General features: G+C 46.6%; 1 protein-coding gene across 1 annotated transcript in view; it reads left to right on the top strand.

Annotated features, from left to right (window-relative positions):
• Positions 1-20,549, top strand: part of PLCL2 (phospholipase C like 2) — a 296,128-nt gene that overhangs the window by 239,341 nt on the left and 36,238 nt on the right. The window contains exon 5 of the mRNA XM_075315304.1: positions 9,045-9,120. Within this exon, the coding sequence (XP_075171419.1) occupies positions 9,045-9,120 (76 nt within the window). The remainder of the gene's footprint in view (positions 1-9,044; positions 9,121-20,549) is intronic.

Below are 20,549 nucleotides of genomic sequence, written 5' to 3'. Positions count from 1 at the left end.
GGGGGGAGGTATGTTTTGTGCAATGTGTGTGTTGTGTGGTATGTGCGTATATTTGTGTGTGCAGCGTTGTCTGTGTGTGGGTGTCTGTGTAGGGCAGTTGTTTGTGGTTCCCAGTGTGTGTGTGTGGTGTGTTGTGCAGTGCGCGCGCGCGTGTGTGTGTGTGTGTTGGGGGGAGGTGTGCACTTCCCATCGTGCTCCATCCCCCATGCAGCGCACTCCCCATCGTGCTCCATCCCCCATGCAGCGCACTCCCTATCGTGCTCCATCTCCCATCCTGCGCACTCCCAAACGTGCTCCATCCGCCATGCTGCGCACTCCGAAACGTGCTCCATCCGCCATGCTGCGCACTCCCAAACGTGCTCCATCCGCCATGCTGCGCACTCCCAAACGTGCTCCATCCGCCATGCTGCGCACTCCCCATCGTGCTCCATCCCCCATGCTGCGCACTCCCAAACGTGCTGCATCCGCCATGCTGCGCACTCCCCATCGTGCTCCATCTCCCATGCTGCGCACTCCCAAACGTGCTCCATCCGCCATGCTGCGCACTCCCAAACGTGCTCCATCCCCTATGCTGCGCACCCTCCATCGTGCTCCATCTCCCATCCTGCGCACTCCCAAACGTGCTCCATCCGCCATGCTGCGCACTCCCAAACGTGCTTCATCCGCCATACTTCGCACTCCCCATCGTGCTCCATCCCCCATGCAGCGCACTCCCCATCGTGCTCCATCCCCTATGCTGCGCACCCCCCATCGTGCTCCATCTCCCATGCTGCGCACTCCCAAACGTGCTCCATCCGCCATGCTGCGCACTCCCAAACGTAGTCCATCCGCCATGCTGCGCACTCCCAAACGTGCTCCATCCGCCATACTCCGCACTCCCCATCGTGCTGAATCCCCCATGCTGCGCACTCCCAAACGTGCTCCATCCGCCATGCTGCGCACTCCCAAACGTGCTCCATCCGCCATGCTGCGCACTCCCAAACGTGCTCCATCCGCCATGCTGCGCACTCCCAAACGTGCTCCATCCGCCATGCTGCGCACTCCCAAACGTGCTCCATCCGCCATGCTGCGCACTTCCAAACGTGCTCCATCCGCCATGCTGCGCACTCCCAAACGTGCTCCATCCGCCATGCTGCACCAGCATCAGCCTCTCTACCCGCAGCATCAGCCTCTCTGCCCGCAGCATCAGCCTCTCTGTCCCCAGCATCAGCCTCTCTGTCCCCAGCATCAGCCTCTCTGTCCCCAGCATCAGCCTCTCTGTCCCCAGCATCAGCCTCTCTGTCCCCAGCATCAGCCTCTCTGTCCCCAGCATCAGCCTCTCTGTCCCCAGCATCAGCCTCTCTGTCCCCAGAATCAGCCTCTCTTCTCCCAGCATCAGCCTCTCTGTCCCCAGCATCAGCCTCTCTGTCCCCAGCATCAGCCTCTCTGTCCCCAGCATCAGCCTCTCTGTCCCCAGCATCAGCTTCTCTGTCCCCAGCATCAGCCTCTCTCCTCTCAGCCTTCCCCAGCATCAGCCTCTCTCCTCCCAGCCTCCCCCAGCATCAGCCTCTCTCCTCCCAGCCTCCCCCAGCATCAGCCTCCCCCAGCATCAGCCTCTCTTCTTCCAGCCTCCCCCAGCATCAGCATCTCTCCTTCCAGCCTCCCCCAGCATCAGCCTCTCTCCTTCCAGCCTCCCCCAGCATCAGCCTCCCTCTCCCAGCCTTCCCCAGGATCAGCCTCTCTCCTCCCAGCCTCCGTCCTCCCAGCCTTCCCCAGCATCAGCTTTCCCCTCCCAGCCTCCCTCAGCATCAGCCTTCCCCAGCATCAGCCTCTCTCCTCCCAGCCTCAGCCTCTCTCCTTCCAGCCTGCCCCAGCATCAGCCTCTCTCCTTCCAGCCTCCCTCAGCATCAGCCTCCCCTTCCCAGCCTTCCCCAGGATCAGCCTCTCTCCTCCCAGCCTCCTTCCTCCCAGCCTCCTCCTCCCAGCCTCCTTCAGCATCAGCCTTCCCCTCCCAGTCTCCCCCAGCATCAGCCTCCCCCTCCCAGCCTTCCCCAAGATCAGCCTCTCTGCTCCCAGCCTCCTCCAGCACGCCGTGCTCCTCTGCCGACACTCACACACACACGATCGCATACACTCACACACACCCGATCCCGACACACACACACCCAATCCCGACACTCACACACACCCGATCGCATACACTCACACACACAGACACTGACGATATCGCACATACGCGCTCACAGTCACAACATCCGGAGATACCACATGCTTCTGGCCATGTGATCCTCCGTCAGGTCCTGGAAGGTCACAACAGCACAGTATCGAGGCCGAGAAGCAAGCGATATCGCCGGATGCTGTGAGTGTGTGGATGCGATGTGATGTGTGTGTGTGATGTGTGTGTATGTGTGTGTGTGTGCTGTTATGTGTGTGCGTGTGGATGTTCCGCCACTGCAGGACCTTGATGCGCTTGTAACCATGCCAACGTATCCCGTCCCCCGCTCGCACGGGAGCCCACACCACTCCCGTGCGAGCGGGGGATGGGGGACGGGGGGGGGGGGAGTACAGTACTCACCTCCGTGACAGCTGTGTCAGTTCGGGGAATGCGCGGGGGGGAGAGGGGGGGGAGTACAGTACTCACCTCCGTGACAGCCGTGTCAGTTCGGGAAATGCGCGGGGGGAGGTGGGCGGGGCCAGAGTTAACGTGCAATGCGTGAGGGGGGGCGGGGCGTGGCGGGGCCGAATTGCCAATGCCTGCAGGGTGCCGGGGCGAGAGGCCAATCTGTGGGGGGGCGGAGCCTGGGCGAGCGGCTGGCCAATCCGTGTGGGGGCGCAGCCTGGGCGAGCGGCCAATCGGTGTGGGGGGGCGGGGCCATGGCGAGCCCAGCGGCCAATCAGCTTTGTGTCACCGTAAGGACACAATGTCACCGGAAGGACACAATTTTGAAGCATGACAGACAGACAGACAGACAGACAGAATAAGGCAATTATATATATAGATGAGCTGAAACCCTGTCCATAACTTCTGAAATAGATGGTCACAAATCTTTTGAATCAGATCATTTTTATTAAACAGAAGACAAAGGGTACAGAGGAAATAAAGACAGACCTCACCTAGTACATAAACATTTGTATCATAATGCACTCAATGTCACAATACTACATAGGATAACAGATCCACCCTCCATACATTTTTGTGTCTCTGTTTTGGTTTTCCATAAAAAGAACAGTTAAACAACATAACTTTATTCAATTAACTAAAAATTAAAGATAAAGTTTTGCAACACTATATCTGTCCATCTTAGTAATCATTTGCATGCCGCGTCACTCCATAAAATTTCCCTGCCCTTGTGCACCTCTCCTGCTCCCTCCCGAATACCCAATCGTTCCCTCAATATCTTCTCGCATTGCCCTCCATGGGTCCATAATACCATATGGATTAGCCCGACCCCTAACTCCAAGGTGCCTTACCTTATTGCAGGCATAATAACAGACGATCCAGCATACCACCCTGGACCAATGCGCCAGAGGGGAACCCGGTACGTCCATCCATGGCTGCCAAATCTTGTAAAATTTACCCAGTGCTTTCATCTTCAATTCGAATCCTCTCTCCATTCTAGGGACATTATTCATCTTATTTTTGAGCGCTACTATAGTTGTGGGTGAGGGGTCTAGCCAGTGGTATGCCAGTAGTTTCCTTGCTTGGTAGAGGATTCGTGATTTACCCAAGGCCATTGGGGAGTCCGGATCTACACCCTCCTCCCACAAAATCACCAGACAAATACGGGGAGAGGGCTGTATTTTAATATGCTACACCTGTTCTATAAGTCCCAGGGCTTGCTTCCAGAATTCACCAATATGTCTGCATTCCCACATTACATGCATTAAGTGTGCCCCTTCCTGTCCCCATCTGACACACTGTGCATTTGGCCTAAGCCCCATCGTGTCAGGAGGCTAGGTGGCCTCTCCACAAATCTTACTCCAATAAGAGACTGGAGTAAGATTTCTGTTATAAGGAATGCCACAGCTTGTTTTGTGTTAGACCCTCCGCCATCCCACCCTGGTTTCCCCAATTTTGCCAAAGCTGAGAGAAAGCGATGTAAAAATGCCAAAAGTTACAATGTTTTTGTGCAACTCCAAAAATTTGGCAATTTTTCAAAGCCTTTTACATCAGTTTTCTGGCGTAAAAGCTTTGATGGATGAACGTAGATCATTCAGCAAGACAAAATCCCAAAGTAAACAAGTTGTTCTACAAAACCATGATTAAAGAAGAGTTTGAAATAGCAAATTAAAAGATTACTTAATCCTATAGAAATCTTGCAAAAAGTCTTGAAGAAAACCCATCAACACTTACCTGAAAGATAGTTATGACTGCACAAGGGTGGTCACATTAGATACTGAAAGTGAAGGTTCACATACTTGATATTGATATTGGATAATTTTGCTCATTTAAAAAAATGACAGTCTAATATTTTGGAATTTTTTTTATTTCTCTATATTTTATTTTACGACTTTTGCAAAAATCTGGTGTAGTTTTAGGTAACATTTATGCAGAAATATGGAAAGATCTGAAGGGTTCACAAATTTTTAAGCATAACTGTATTTTTTATAACTATTTCATATTTTTCTATAGAACTCCCGTATAGACAAAGGTTAAAACAATGGTATTGTGTCAGGGTGCAGCCATCGCTCAGAGTTGTCAGGGTCTACTGCATTCCGACTCTTGGCTTTCTTGATAGAATATTTTTATAGAATTTTGCCAAGCTCTAGGTTTTCCAGCATATAACCTATTCAATATAACGGTATTGAATTAACTGGAAAATCCACTAGTGATTGCGTTACGCAGGTTTGGCATAGGAATGTACATATGTCTACACAGAATGGGGGTAATAGGTTTACGCTGGATGATTGAAGACTGTGGTTTCAAAAAAGACATTTATGGATTTTGTGTTAATGAAGTGTCTTTTAATTTTGTGGAACTAGAGTGATAATTGATATGACATTTCCAATTCACTTGGGAAATGACTTCCCCAAAGAGGTCACTGGCACAGTCAATTATTAAAGTAGTCTGTCCTGGGAAACCCGGCACAGTGCAAATGAATGTTGTTTTATAACTGTGCACCTCAGTAGTCATCCCCATATTCTTTTATCAAATGTATTATGCATTTGGTTAATTTTGGTCCTAGGTTTTGTGGAATATCTCTGATTGGTAAGAAACGTGTTTTTCTGTAACACGCAAGTCCAGGGTGTCTGCTGGTATCATCTTTAAGTATGGATAGAGGCAGAGATCAAAGTGTATAAAGAGGACATTGTTCATATAGTAATTTGCCTTAATAAATCTTGAGTTCTACCTCTTAAAGCTGGCAGATTATTATTATTATTAGTAGTATGTTCATTATTGATCAAATCATCCAGCTCTGCTACATGAAGCTCTCTGTCACCACCGCTCTCTGTCAACTCCACAAAGCAACTGCAGGGACGTCACTGAGGTAGTGTTTGCGTGTGTGCGGTGATGATGGGTGCAGTAGTGCCGGGGTGTGTGGTGATGATAGGAGCGGTAGTGTCGGGGCGTGTCCGGTGATGATGGGTGTGGTAGTGCCGGGGTGTGTGCAGTGATGATGGGTGTGGTAGTGCCTGCGTGTGCGCGGTGATAATGGGTGCGATGATAATGGATGCGGTAGTGCTGGGGTGTGTGCGGTGATGATGGGGGCGCTCTCTCTCCCTCTCTCTTTCAGCACGTTATTTCACAGGAATCCATTGCCTTTATATCACACTATTTCCAACGCATCCATCACATGCGTCACACAACGCATTGTGACGGATGCCAAACAACGCAAGTGTGAAAGTAGTCTTAGTTGGGCACAGCTTCTTTTTTGTAAGTTATTGTTTTTACATTTCTTGGTCTTCCTTATGACTTTGCCTGGTACAGCAGCTCAATCCTATTTACTTGACACCGATTACCAAATGTGTGGCGCTATGTCTAATACTACCGCTCAGAGTATTTTAGGCTTCTTCAAGTAAATGAGACTAAGGTGCTGTACCAGGCATAATCGTGGTAAAATATACCGTACTATGCCTGGTCAACAATGAAGGAGATATTTATTGAGTAAGAGCGGTCACCAGTACAGACCTGGAAAAACCCCATTAATAATTTTCGTCTATAAAAATAGAGATCATTTCATGGCCACTCTAATTACGGGTGATGCTTAGGTGTTTTATTTGTTATGTATTAGTCATGAGTTTACGTGAAAGGGCAAATATGGAAATATGAAACCGGATCCAGCAACCAGCCATCCATTGAGATCAGTGAACATTTAAAATGTCTTCCCTTACTAAGTGTAAAGTATGCTGGTGTTATAAAGCCAGGCTCGTGAATCTATGCAAGTAATCTAGCAATTAATCAATTATAAGCTAGTTTAAACAAAATTAACAGTCTATCTGGCCTGTCCTATGTAAAGAAAATTCTGTGTTCTATTTCAGACCATATTTGTCCATGAGGATAGGTGCCCATACACCTTAGATGGCTCTCGTCTCATTCAGCAATCCACTACAATGTATCTCCAGAATCCCTCATACCATGTTGTTCGCATTTGTATTTTCAATGGGAGAGTAGCGTAGGCCATAAAACACACATGGATTAGGTGTTTATATTCAAACTGCCCAATTTTTCTTTACCCCATCATCTTTTGGAGAAGCGTCAGGGGGTTCAACTGAATTTGGTGGTTTCTGCCCTGTAACGTATATAAAGGCCTTAAGGGTACAATTCCCAATACATGTTTATAAATACATACGCTAATATTTTAAGGCTGTGTGCCCACAATCAGTGTTTGCAGCATTTTGAATGCAGCGTGTTTTGGCTGCTTTCAAAATGCTGCCTTGTACAGTACAAGCACAGTAGATGGGATTTATAGAAATCCTGTGCTCTATGTGCGTGTACAGCCCGCAGCGATAACTGATCTGTAGCGCGACTTTTCAAGCCGTAAGCATGTCCATTCTTTGCAGCGGAGTCGCACGCATTCTCCATAGGGAAAACACAAGCAAGAGCCCGCAACACTCTGGACCCTGATCGCGGGTACAAGCAGCTGCGGCCTCCTGTGTTCTCCTATGGAGGAGACTCGCGGCCCCGCAGGTCAGGACCTGCCATGTCCAAGACTCAGCAGGTCTTGATTGTGGGCACGTACCCTAAAGATAGTCTGTAACCTCAAAAGACTTATTGAACCAGCTGTATGGGGATATAAGGAACTTAGCCCTTATAGAAAATCGTGGTAAAGTGCCTGAAAAAAAATCACTTTAAAATGCAAAACAGGGAACATTGATGTACCCTTGCCATGAGCTCAGGAGACCGTTACAACCCCCGAATTGGAATTGTTGTGAATTCCTCCTTTTCTGTTTGACAGAACGTGCTTGCTCAAAGGAAATGCCGCTTAACCTAAACTCTCATGTCTTCACATAAGCACTAACACTGCCTGAGCCCAGGTTCATTCACGCAGAGTGAGTGACCAAACGCATTCCCTTAGTGGGCTCCTCTCTGATGTAACCTGGAAGGTTAGTGACCATCAGTGTACTAGTGGTGGACACAGTGAGGAGCCAAGGAAGAGAATGTGCCCGTCCACACTGATTGAGTGAAGCTCCAGCAGTGTCAGTGCGCATTGCAGACATATGGGTCGCGTTCAAGCAGAAGTCCCCAAAATGCAAATTGAGGGGAGGTAATGTTGCACTGAGCCCTTGGCCATGCAAAGGGGGTACCGAAACCTGCTCATTTGCATATGAAATAATTTCCTCTGGTATCTTACTACTAAGATATACAGTGCTGGTATGATAGAGGCCAAGGGGCTAAAGGGGGCTTTACACGCTGCGACATCGCTAACGATATATCGTCGGGGTCACAGTGTTAGTGACGCATATCCGGCTTCGTTAGCGACATCGCAGCGTGTGACAGCTAGGAGCGACGATCAACGATCGCAAAAACAGCAAAAATCGTTGATCGTTGACACGTCGCTCCTTTTCATAATATCGTTGGTGGTGCATGCCGCTGGTTGTTCATCGTTCCTGCGGCACCACACATCGCTGTGTGTGACACCGCAGGAGCGACGAACATCTCCTTACCTGCTGTCCACCGGAAAAGAAGGAAGGAAGGAGGTGGGCGGCATGTTCCGGCCGCTCATCTCCTCTTCTATTGGACGGTCGTTTTGTGACGCCACTGTGACGCCGAACGCACCTCCCCCTTGAAGGAGGGGTTGTTCGGCAGCAACAGCGACATCGCTGAACAGGTATGTGCATGTGACGCTGCCATAGCGATATTGTTCGCTACAGCAGCGATCACAACATGTCGCAAGTACGACGGGGGCGGGTGCTATCGCTCGCAACATCGCTAGCAATCGCTAGCGATGTCGCAGCGTGTAAAGCACCCTTAAGGCTATTCCATCACTGTACAGGTAGTCTGGCAAGGATTTGGAGGGTGACAGACTTTCTTTAAAAGGAACCGTCAGCTATCCTGACATCTGTGTTAGTAAATACATGAACTCCTCATGAAATAAAAAATTGAGACTTTTTTTCTTTTTTTCTTTTAATAACTTTTGTGCAATTGCCCTGTATTTCCTCCGGAATATGCACAAATAAATTGAGATTGTGATACCATTCCCATTGTCCCTATATTCTCTGACACTGTCGACACTGATTGACCACTGAATACCGCCACATGCTCCACCAATCAAACGCAGTCATCAGTCTAATAAGAAACAGGAATAGCACAATGTAGAGTTATAAGAAACTATAGTTATGTGATAAAGAATGCTAACACTTACAATAACAGACGTTTCCAGAGAGGTGACGGGTCCTCTTTAAGAGCGGCATCTAGACAACAAGCTGCTATTTAAAATATTCCACTTCTGATCATTTTAAGAAAGCTATTTATTATTCATAAAGGAGCTAAAAATAAGCCTCCTGCCATTGCCTTTGTTGCTGCGGAATAATCCCCACTAAATACATTTCAATCATGTAGACGCATGTATGTGGTGTATATTCTTATTCATTATAGGTGACATTATGTAACGCTTAATCCACAGATAATCCAAAGCAGCAAGGCTCTAATTGAGAGCTCGGATGTTGTTTATGAGAAGATAGTACAGTGCCAGAAGACTGGTAAGTGAAATTGCTGGATTACACCGACTTTTACTGTTAGATATTTATTGGTTATAATGTTGTTACAAAAACTATGCACATGTTGTAAGACCTCAATTAGTTGTCAGTGATTTTTCTACTAAGTAAAAAAAGACCAATATTCATCAGCATGTTGGATCCGATTGCCACCAGTGTTTTTATTTTTATTTTTTTCCGTGTGTCACTTATAAACTAAAGCCAGTGCAATATTGGCGCTATCATGCTGATTCTATACTTGCCTATATTTCAGAAACTATACATCCGATCTCACAACTAAAGGTAAGTAAAGTTTGTGAAATTCACTGTTACTTGATTGATAGATGCTGCAGAATATCTAATAGGTGAGTTGGGTTTTGCTAGCTATTCCCACCTCTGTCTGCCTTCCTGTCCTTCCTCCCCCCTGTCCTTCCTCCCCCCTGTCCTTCCTCCCCCCTGTCCTTACTCCCCCCTGTCCTTCCTTCCTCCCCCCTGTCCTTCCTCCCCACTTTCTTTCCTTCCTCCCCACTGTCCTTCCTCCCCACTGTCCTTCCTCCCCCTATCCTTCCTCCCCCCTGTCCTTCCTCCCCCCTGTCCTTCCTCCCCCTGTCCTTCCTCCCCCTGTCCTTCCTCCCCCTGTCCTTCCTCCCCCTGTCCTTCCTCCCCCTGTCCTTCCTCCCCCTGTCCTTCCTCCCCCCTGTCCTTCCTCCCCACTTTCCTTCCCCCCTTTCCTTCCTCCCCCCCTTTCCTTCCTCCCCCCTTTCCTTCCTCCCCCCCTTTCCTTCCTCCCCCCTTTCCTTCCTCCCCCCCTTTCCTTCCTCCCCCCTTTCCTTCCTCCCCCTTTCCTTCCTCCCCCCCTTTCCTTCCTCCCCCCTTTCCTTCCTCCCCCCTTTCCTTCCTCCCCCCTGTCCTTCCTTCCTTCCTCCCCCCCTTTCCTTCCTCCCCCCTGTCCTTCCTCCCCCTGTCCTTCCTCCCCCCTGTCCTTCCTCCCCACTTTCTTTCCTTCCTCCCCCCTGTCTTTCTTTCCTCCCCACTTTCCTTCCCCCCCCTTTCCTTCCTCCCCCCCTTTCCTTCCTCCCCACTTTCCTTCCTCCCCCCTGTCCTTCCTCCCCCCTGTCCTTCCTCCCCCCTGTCCTTCCTACCCCCCTGTCCTTCCTACCCCCTGTCCTTCCTACCCCCTGTCCTTTTTCCCCCCTGTCCTTTTTCCCCCCTGTCCTTCCTCCCCCCTGTCCTTCCTCCCCCCTGTCCTTCCTCCCCCCTGTCCTTCCTCCCCCCTGTCCTTCCTCCCCCTGTCCTTCCTCCTCCCTGTCCTTCCTCCCCACTTTCTTTCCTTCCTCCCCCCTGTATTTCCTTCCTCCCCACTTTCTTTCCTTCCTCCCCCCTGTCTTTCCTTCCTCCCCACTTTCCTTCCCCCTTTCCTTCCTCCCCCCCTTTCCTTCCTCCCCCCTTTCCTTCCTCCCCCCCTTTCCTTCCTCCCCCCTTTCCTTCCTCCCCCCTTTCCTTCCTCCCCCCTGTCCTTCCTCCCCCCTGTCCTTCCTCCCCCCTGTCCTTCCTCCCCCCTGTCCTTCCTCCCCCCTGTCCTTCCTCCCCCCTGTCCTTCCTCTCTCCTGTCCTTCCTCTCTCCATCCTCCCCCTTTGATAACAGAGTCAAGGGGAGCAAGAACAGGCAGACAGGGGCGGGAATAACTAGCAAAACTCGACCCACCTAGTAGATATTCTGCAGCACCTATCAAAAAAGTAACAGTGTATTTCACAGACTTTACTTGCCTATATTTCAGAAAGTATACATCCAATCTCACAACTAAAAGGTATGTATAGAATCCTCATGATAGCGCCAGTATAACACTGGCTTTAGTGTATATATGAAAATCCTGGTGGTTGGCCCTCTTTAATGCAATAAGATGCTCACGCCACTTAATATATTTGGTGCATCTTCTTAGTGGTCTGCATGTATGCCTGTATGCCTTGTTAGAAATGGTGTAGCATTTCTGGCTTCCAAATACTCGGACTCGTGTTGAATTTGGTGGGTGGACAATTGCTATGCCTCATCCTGCGATGGCTCATCCCATTTTGATGGAGCTGCTCAATCTAATGTCAAAATGCCAAAGCCTACAACATGATGTTGCAACCCAGTGTTGAGCAAAAAATGTGACTTTTCAAAGCATGATTAAGTGTTTTAGCTATGAAAATACAAATAGTACTTACACATGGAAAACCTGGCAACTGAATGAAATGTAAGGCCTCTTTCAGATGTCAATGATTTGTCTCAAATTCAAAAAACTTTGTAATTTCCATCAGTATTTTGGATCAAATTTTCATCTGTTTCTTGAGTGCATCAGATTATGATCAGTGATTTTCTTGTATGAAAAAAACAATAAAAAATGCATATCTTCTCTTATACATTACAATGTTAAAGGGGTATTCTCAAGCTATGTTATTGTTTAAGTTAGACAACATGAAAATAAGCAAGTGTGTAATTGACTGCCGATGGGAAAAAAGCAAGTCATTCTTCTGCAATGAGACCTTTTAGCTTTCATGTTGTACAGCTGGTTTTCATGGAGATGAGACACAAATGCCTTAGCAGACCCTGGCCAGTGTGCATAGTAGCTAGATTTCAGTAGAAAGGTCAGCTCTTAATATACCTGACAGCTCTCTCCAGCCCATTGATTTTTATACAGAAATTAGCTGTTTATCTCCTCTCCCCTTTAGCTCCTCACAAGCTGCTGTTATAAATCTTGCAAGATCACCAATCCAAAGCTTTGGTTTCTCCCAGAGCAGTTCTGATCATGGCTTTTGACTCCTAATGTCACAAGCAGTCCGCTTGTTCAGATGCCCAGTTTTCTTTATGCAAATAAAGTGATACAAGTGCGCTGCTTAAAAGAACTATTATTTAAAAAGTGCCCACCCTGCCAGAAATCAGGAAGTAAGGAGACTGGAAAGCTGTGAGCTGCTCAAGAGAGAACTTGACAATATCCCTTTAAAAATGAACAGTTTACGCATTGCATATTGATGGCATCTATGTGTTGTAATGATTTATATGGATCCATAGTCTTTTATAGATGGTTTGATCAGTGGCTCAAATCCAAATCAGATATGTCTTAGTGATTCTTTTTTTCATGCATTCTGTCCTCAAAACAGGGATGTGTAAACAGCTACATAGACTTGAGAAAAACACCGACAGAACTTGTCAAGGACGCAGTCGGGGGGGAGGGGGGGGTCAGGCAGTTATCCCACCGCTGCCACCAGTTTGTCACAGACACAGCTGGAGGGGTCACACAGATATACCACCACTGTCACCATTCGTCAGGAACAGCACTTTTCTGTCCCCATTGTAAGGACAACTATGCATTTGACTGCAGACCAATCAACGAAGCCACAGCTGCTTCCACTACTAGGCCAATTATTCAGGAGCCCACAGTGAGAGTAGAGTATATATTCATCTGATTCCAACTCATACAATATATACTGCTCAAAAAAATAAAGGGTACACTAACATACCATTGTGCTGTTTAAGTGTTCTCTTTATTTTTTTGACCAGTGTGGTTGGGTATATATATATATATATATATATATATATATATACAATATATCTCTACGTATATATGTGTATATATATATATATATATATATATATATATATATATACCTCAGTACGGTCACTGCCTCTGTATGGACACCTTTTACAGATAGCGTATGGATACAGGTGTGCAATTTATAGAGCAAGAGGGACAAAGCTATTAACACTAGAACTACTGGACTCGTGACACCTATATAGAAATACATTGTGCAAAGTAGTCAAAATGACTACCTCAGTAGTTCTAGTGTTAAATAAATTTTATATATTTAATTTGAAAAGTAGACTGTGTTTATAAAAACATACAAATGATGTTACAAGGGAGTCAAAACAATACAGCATATACAATTACATTAAATAAAAGGGAAAACTGAAATAAAATTACCAAGCCTGTGTCATGGAAATGGAAAGGACTCCAAATTAATGTGGAACAATCCTACACAGTAATGTACCTTCCTAGCATTGAACAAGGATCATAATTAGCCTTTGCTTTTATTAACACCGTTTACACCCGCATACTTCCCCCCTGGTGACTAAAAAAGGACAGGTCATGGAATATGGCTTCAGTCTCTAGAAAATTAGATCCCCAACTTCCAGGATATCATTGCCCCCTGGAGGTCAAAGGTGGAAGATATTGTGGTCATGATTCGTATCACGATTTTACCTTTCTATAGATATGAAACATGGCATGGATAGCATCATCCAACTGGCCTGTATTAATTTGGTACTGATGCTCAGGCTGCACAATTCTGAAAAGATATGCATGTTCTTCCTCTCATGATCGCAATGCTGAAAATGTACTTCTAATAAATATCAGATCCATACAAACCCCAATGTTCATCACTAACCATCGTTGCCCAAAAGTCTAGGACAATCTTTTGCAATTCAGCAGAGCGGACTTCAGAGGTGACAGAAGTAACTCTTTCCAAGTTATATATACATAGATCCTGGTCTTCATGTCTGATCTGGTACATCTGCTGTATAGCAGTTGCTTGTTCACACCAGGAGGACTTACTTCAATGGAGCTTGAAGTGTCAACTCATCCTCTTTTTCTTTTTTTTTTTTCTCTTCCCCTAGATGTTCAATGTGGGGGTAGATATGTCTCATATACAGAGATGTGTTCTGGATTTTATAATTTGTCTGACAGAACACACATGATAAAAATAGACGGCCGAATGAGGCCTAAAACTATTAAATATTGGGGAACGATGGAATCACTTTTCACATTTCGAATTTTGCAAATCACAAAAAATCAGACTCAATTGTATTTTTTGTGATTTGCATGGTGCGGATTTATAGGTGTCACAATATGACCCATTCACTTATCTACTGCTGTGATGTAGGAGAAGCACTGAGCAAATTTGGATAAAGTCACAGTATAGCCCTTACCACCTACCACCTCTATAGACTTAAAGTGCTGCACACGTCACATCCGTGCAGCCGGCTGTATTCTACCTCACACTGAGCTGTCAGCGTTGTTTCACCGCTATCACAGCCCATCTGCTCCCTGCTCCCCCCTCCCTCTCCCTCCTCCCCCCCCTCCCTCTCCCTCCTCCCTCCTAGCAGAACTCTGCAAGCAAGAGACGCGACGCGCTGTGCTGTGATGGAGGAGGGAGCAGATGGGCTCAGAATGCAGGCAACTGCACGGATGTGATGTGTGCAGCACTTGACGGAGACTTCACTGGACGGGGAACAGCAGTCTGCAATAGCGCCTCTCATAGGCACTATTGCCAACACAAGGTATTTGAGAGAAACATTGTTTCTCAATATAATATCGATCTGGACAATAAAAAGTATGGGTGAACCACCCTTTTAAGGCCACTTTACACACAGCAACATCGCTAGCGATGTCACTGGTGAAAGCACCCGCGTCGGTTGTGCATCATGGGCAAATTGCTAGGACCCGTCACACGTACTTATCTGCCTAGCGACGTCGCTGTGGCCGGCGAACCGCCTCTTTTCTAAGGGGGACGTTCGTTCGGCGTCACTAAGCGGCTGCCCAATAGAAGCGGAGGGGCGGAGATGATAGGCCGGAACATCCCGCCCACCTCCTTCCTTCCTCCTTGCCGGCGACAGCAAGTACGATGTTGTTCCTTGTTCCTGCAGTGTCACACATAGCGATGTGTGCTGCCGCAGGAATGACGAACAACCTGTGTCCTGCAACAGCAACGATATTTGGGATTAGAACGAAGTGTCAGCGATTAGGTGAGTAATTTTGATTGTTAGCGGTCGTTCGAGCGTTTCACACGCAACGACGTCGCTAACGAGGCCGGATGTGCGTCACGAATTCCGTGACACCAACGACATCTCGTTAGCGATGTCGTTGCGTGTAAAGCCCCCTTTACAGTAGTGTTTGTCACGATTCAGCCATGATGTACATCGTTATGGCAGGAATAGCACATGATTCTGCTGTCATATTTTATGGAATTGCCAACAAAGGCTCCAAGAGAACCAACCAATCCAAATGTGAACAGGACCATAGTAATGATAAAATGTGCTCACACTTTGTTATATATTATCTGCTGCAAAGTTCTGCTGTTTAACCAATATCCTTGAAAGACTCCAGGACCTTATCTATGAACAAGAGCAGAAAAGTATTATGACACACTGATGATTTACTTTTACTTAGTACTTTATCATTGTATTTGTATGATCACAAGTGAAGAACAAGACTTTTCAGAAACTGTGAGCCACTGCCAAATACCAAATAATGGAAACCATTAGGAAATCGATGAATACCATTAGAAGTCTGGAGTCTATGGCGTTGTTGGAGCCAGTCTTGCCACAGATCAGTCACAGCTTAAATTCCGTATTTTGTTCCTAAGACAGAACAGAAAACCTGAATTCCTAAATGATGGGACAGGGTAATTGTAAGTGATCAACGTAGCTCCCTGCGTCTAATGAAACATGTGGCCACCATTATGCATGCCCAATCCGGAAAGGTTGTCAAATGCTGTAGCTAATTAAGATCAGTAAATGGGAAATCAGATTAATCACCTAAATATTTGTGACAGAACTAGTTGTTAGAATTAGCCAGAAATCATGGCCTAATTGACCATCCATCTCTTCCCTTCTCTTTAATCTTAAAGCCTCAGACATGGAACTTGTGTTTACATTAATAAGATGGAAAGGAAACCATTATGTAATGGATTTGGAAATTAAATAAAAACCTTTGGTATCCCCCAATAATGAGGGAATGTTACATGTTTTTAGATTAACATTTTGTAATTTGATGAGATGTCACTAACCTTTAAAGGTAAATTAAGTCATATTCTCCCTTTAGTCGTTCACTTCCAGTCATCGGGGCGGTGCATGAAGTGGTTGCAGTCTCTGCTCACTGCACAGTGATCACGTTATAATCCCCCAATCCCCCGTCATATTGATTGCCAGCCAGCTCTGCAGATAGTATACAGTGTATGTAAGCTGGGGAGTCAATACAGAGTCACTGCCCTGTATTCACTTACATAACTTTTTCCCCCTGTAGTCACTACTTCGGTAAGGCAGATGAGCACAAGTTAAAGGGAATTTGTCACCAGGTTTTTGCTACTTCATTTGAGAGCAGCATGATGAAATAAAAGACACCCTGATTCCAACTATGTATTACTTAGATTACTCGGTGACGCAGTTGTGACAGAGTTCTTAAATGTAGCAGAGCTCAGAAAGCTAACCCTGCTCACTCCACAGCTTTCTATGTACATTGTCTATTGATGGTGAGCTGCTTATCAGAGGAAGGAGTATGGTCAGAAAACTGCTTAGGAGTGCTGTAGTCCAGGCAGTGATAATCTACTGGGGATAAAACCTTCATTGTAAGTCAACAAACTCACACAGCCTGATAAGTGACACATCACTGAATTCAGTGTTTTAACCCCTACATCATGCTGTCCTCAGATTATATTGGAAAATCCTGCTGACAGATTACCTTTAAACGCCATTAACCTGTAGATTACGAGAATAAATGTTTCTGCAGGTAAATAGCATTTCTGGAGTTAATAGGTTTCTTTAATTTCTCTTGTAGTAAAGGCCCCATCACACACAACGCGATCGCTAACTAGATCGTTACTGAGTCACAGTTTCTATGATGTAGCGACGATCTCGCCAGTGATCTCGTTATGTGTGACACCTACCAGCGATCAGGCCCCTGCTGTGAGATCGCTAGTCATTGCCGAATGGTCCGGACCATTTTCTTCAAAGGCGATGTCCTGCTGGGCAGGACGCATCACTGTGTTTGACGCCTACCAAACGACCTAACAGGGTCCCACCGCCGCTGAGATCGTTATACAGGTCGCTCATCATTACTGCGTCATTGGTAAGGTCTGACTGTGTGACATCTCACCAGCGACCTCCCAGCGACTTACCAGCGATCCTTATCAGGTCGTATCATTGTCTCTGAGTTCAATTACTCATATTGTCTCTGACCTTTCTTGCTCCGACTGTCTCTGACCTTTCTTGCTCCTACTGTCTCTGACCTTTCTTGCTCCTACTGTCTCTGACCTTTCTTGCTCCGACTGTCTCTGACCTTTCTTGCTCCGACTGTCTCTGACCTTTCTTGCTCCGACTGTCTCTGACCTCTCTTGCTCCGAGTGTCTCTGACCTCACTTGCTCCGACTGTCTCTGACCTCACTTGCTCCGACTGTCTCTGTCCTCACTTGCTCCGACTGTCTCTGACCTCATTTGCTCCGACTGTCTCTGTCCTCATTTGCTCCGACTGTCTCTGACCTCATTTGCTCCGACTGTCTCTGACCTCATTTGCTCCGACTGTCTCTGACCTCATTTGCTCCGACTGTCTCTGACCTCATTTGCTCACACTGTCTCTGAGCTCACTTGCTCACACTGTCTCTGAGCTCACTTGCTCACACTGTCTCTGAGCTCACTTGCTCACACTGTCTCTGAGCTCATCTGCTCCAACTGTTTCTGACCACACCTTCTCCGACCTCACCTACTCTGACTGTCACTAACCTCACCTGCTCTGACTGTCACTAACCTCACCTTCTCTGACTGTCACTAACCTCACCTATTCTGACTGCTTCTGTGCTCATCTACCCCGACTGCTCTGATCTCTGACTGACTCTGACCTCTGACCTCACCGGCTCACATAGAACCTGCAGTGTTAATTCAATGATGCCAAAAGACATCACAACCAAATGGGGACCTACACTGCCAGTTATCAAAAAACAGTGATCAGTTACTAATGTAAAGCATCTGTATAACTTCTCCAGTCCAATCATTAAGTGCTGTGAGATGGACATAGATTCCTGTACACCGGTTCTATTCTAATTATTAACTTCTTAAAAAAAAAATTATTTGCACCTATACGCCAATACTAGACTTGCAGGACTTCTTTTAATAGAACTGTGTTTTATTGTCTTTGAACATATTGGTTGTACAATGCCACCTGAGTGTTATTACATCTTTATCTTTAATGTGGTATTTGTGCTGTTATCAGGAGCATTTAACATGAGTAAGATTCGGTTGTATGTTTTCTAACTCTTCTCTTGGAAATAGGTTTTATGTTAGAATTGAAGTTGGCAACTGATAGGGGTGATTAGAGCTGGAATAAATATGCCTTTGGGAACCATAATATTTTACTGAAACGAGCATTGAGAATAATTGTAGTAACAGTGGCTGATTGATGGAGGGTAATAAAGATTACACTGTGGAATCGCCCATGTGATCAACCAGACTGTCAAGGAAAGAAGAAGTGACAAATGCTACATGTCCTCACTTGACTATTCAGTGAAAGTCAAGAAATTCATCCTTCATGTAAGGCCTCATTCAGACATCCGTGTTGCACATATGTCAGTGTTTTTCGTGCATACTACACGGACTCCTTAAAATCTATGGTGCTATTCTCATGTTTATGCTTTTTCATGGATGGTGTGTCCATGCAAACCACCAAAGACATGTCCATTTTTTCCCAGCACCATGGATGAAGAAGGCCAATACAAGACAGAGCCCATGAAAAACAAGTACAGTACACAGCTGACATGTGAGTGTCATTCTTGTGGTCTCCGTAATTAACATTGCAAAGGATAGGACAAGCTTTGTAATTATATATTTATCCATCCGTGAAAAACACGGATGACGCATGGTAAAAAGGGACACACGTACGTATTTATACACTGACGTGAGAATGAGGCTTAGGAAAATGGGTTATGCCGTTCACATTCAATTAATAAAGCATCAATAATGTCCTAAAACTTTTAATTTTAGTGTTCTAAGTGTAACATGCTAATCCTGTGCCAACTATGCTAATCTTGCGGTGCTTCTGCTAGACCTGCTGTGCTTCTGCTAGACCTGCTGTGCTTCTGCTAGACCTGCTGTGCTTCTGCTAGACCTGCTGTGCTTCTGCTAGACCTGCTGTGCTTCTGCTAGACCTGCTGTGCTTCTGCTAGACCTGCTGTGCTTCTGCTAGATCTGCTGCTCCTCCACTGGGCCTGCTGCTCCTCCGCTGGGCCTGCTGCTCTTCCGCTGGGCCTGCTGCTCCTCCGCTGGGCCTGCTGCTATTCCGCTGGGCCTGCTGCTCCTCCGCTGGGCCATCTGTTTGAAAGCTAAGCTGTTTAGACATGCTAGTTAGTGAACAGTCTATTCACACAGAATCATCGTTAATACGATTGTTCTGGGCCCATAAAATGTCACCTTACTGGCAACACATCACCTAGTTACATGGGACAATGCGCTACCGATAAGGATTTTGAAGCCTGTTTAAAAATAATCCCATTAAAATCCCACTATATGAACAAGCTTTTTACTCGTTCATTAGGTGATTGCCAAGTATTCATAGACGGGCTGATTTTCAGTCCGCTTTTGTTCACCAATGATTGACCTGTTAAAATGAACCATAAGTGACAATGATCTAGATGGTCCAATGTTTAATCTGTATTTCACCATGTTGTTTAGCATGGTTCGGATGATTATAGTTAACTAGAAGGTGGCCCGATTCTACGCATCGGGTATTCTAGAATTTACGTATTGTGTAGTTAATGTATGATTTTTGTTATATATATACATATATATATATATATATATATATATATATATACATATATATATATATATATATATATACATATATATATATATATATATATATATATATATATATATATATATATATATATATATATATAGATGTTGTTGTGTGTAGTTACCAAGTGTTTGTGTAGGGCGCTGTACATGTTCTGGGTGTTGTCTTGGTGTGGCGGGGGGTGAGAGCGGTGTTGTTTGTGTGTTGCGTTGTTTGTAGAGCGCTGTGTGTCTGTAGCGTTGTGTGTGTGTGTTGCGCGGTTTGTGGGGGTGTGGGTGTGTGTGTGTGTTTTGGGGGGGGAAGTTATGTTTTGTGCAATGTGTGTGTTGTGCAGTATGTGCGTATATTTGTGTGTGCCGCGGTGTTTGTGTGTTGGGTGTTGTGTGTGTGCGGCGTTGTCTGTGTGTGTGGGTGTCTGTGTAGGGCAGTGTTTGTGGTTCCCAGTGTGTGTGTGTGGTGTGTTGTGCAGTGCGTGTGTGGCGGTGTGTGTGTGTGTGTTTTGGGGGGAGGTGTGCACTCCCCATCGTGCTCTATCCCCCATGCTGCGCATTCCCCATCGTGCTCTATCCCCCATGCTGCGCACTCCCCATCGTGCTCTATCCCCCATGCTGCGCACTCCCCATCACGCTCCATCCCCCATGCTGTGCACCCCCCATCGTGCTCCATCCCCCATGCTGCGCACCCCCCATCGTGCTCCATCCCCCATGCTGCGCACCCCCCATCGTGCTCCATCCCCCATGCTGCGCACCCCCCATCGTGCTCCATCCCCCATGCTGCGCACCCCCCATCGTGCTCCATCCCCCATGCTGCGCACCCCCCATCGTGCTCCATCTCCCA

This window comes from Anomaloglossus baeobatrachus, chromosome 6 (assembly GCF_048569485.1).
Source record: "Anomaloglossus baeobatrachus isolate aAnoBae1 chromosome 6, aAnoBae1.hap1, whole genome shotgun sequence".
NCBI lineage: Eukaryota > Metazoa > Chordata > Amphibia > Anura > Aromobatidae > Anomaloglossus > Anomaloglossus baeobatrachus.
Note: the sequence above shows the minus strand (reverse complement) of the source record. Positions and strands in the feature narration are given on the sequence as shown.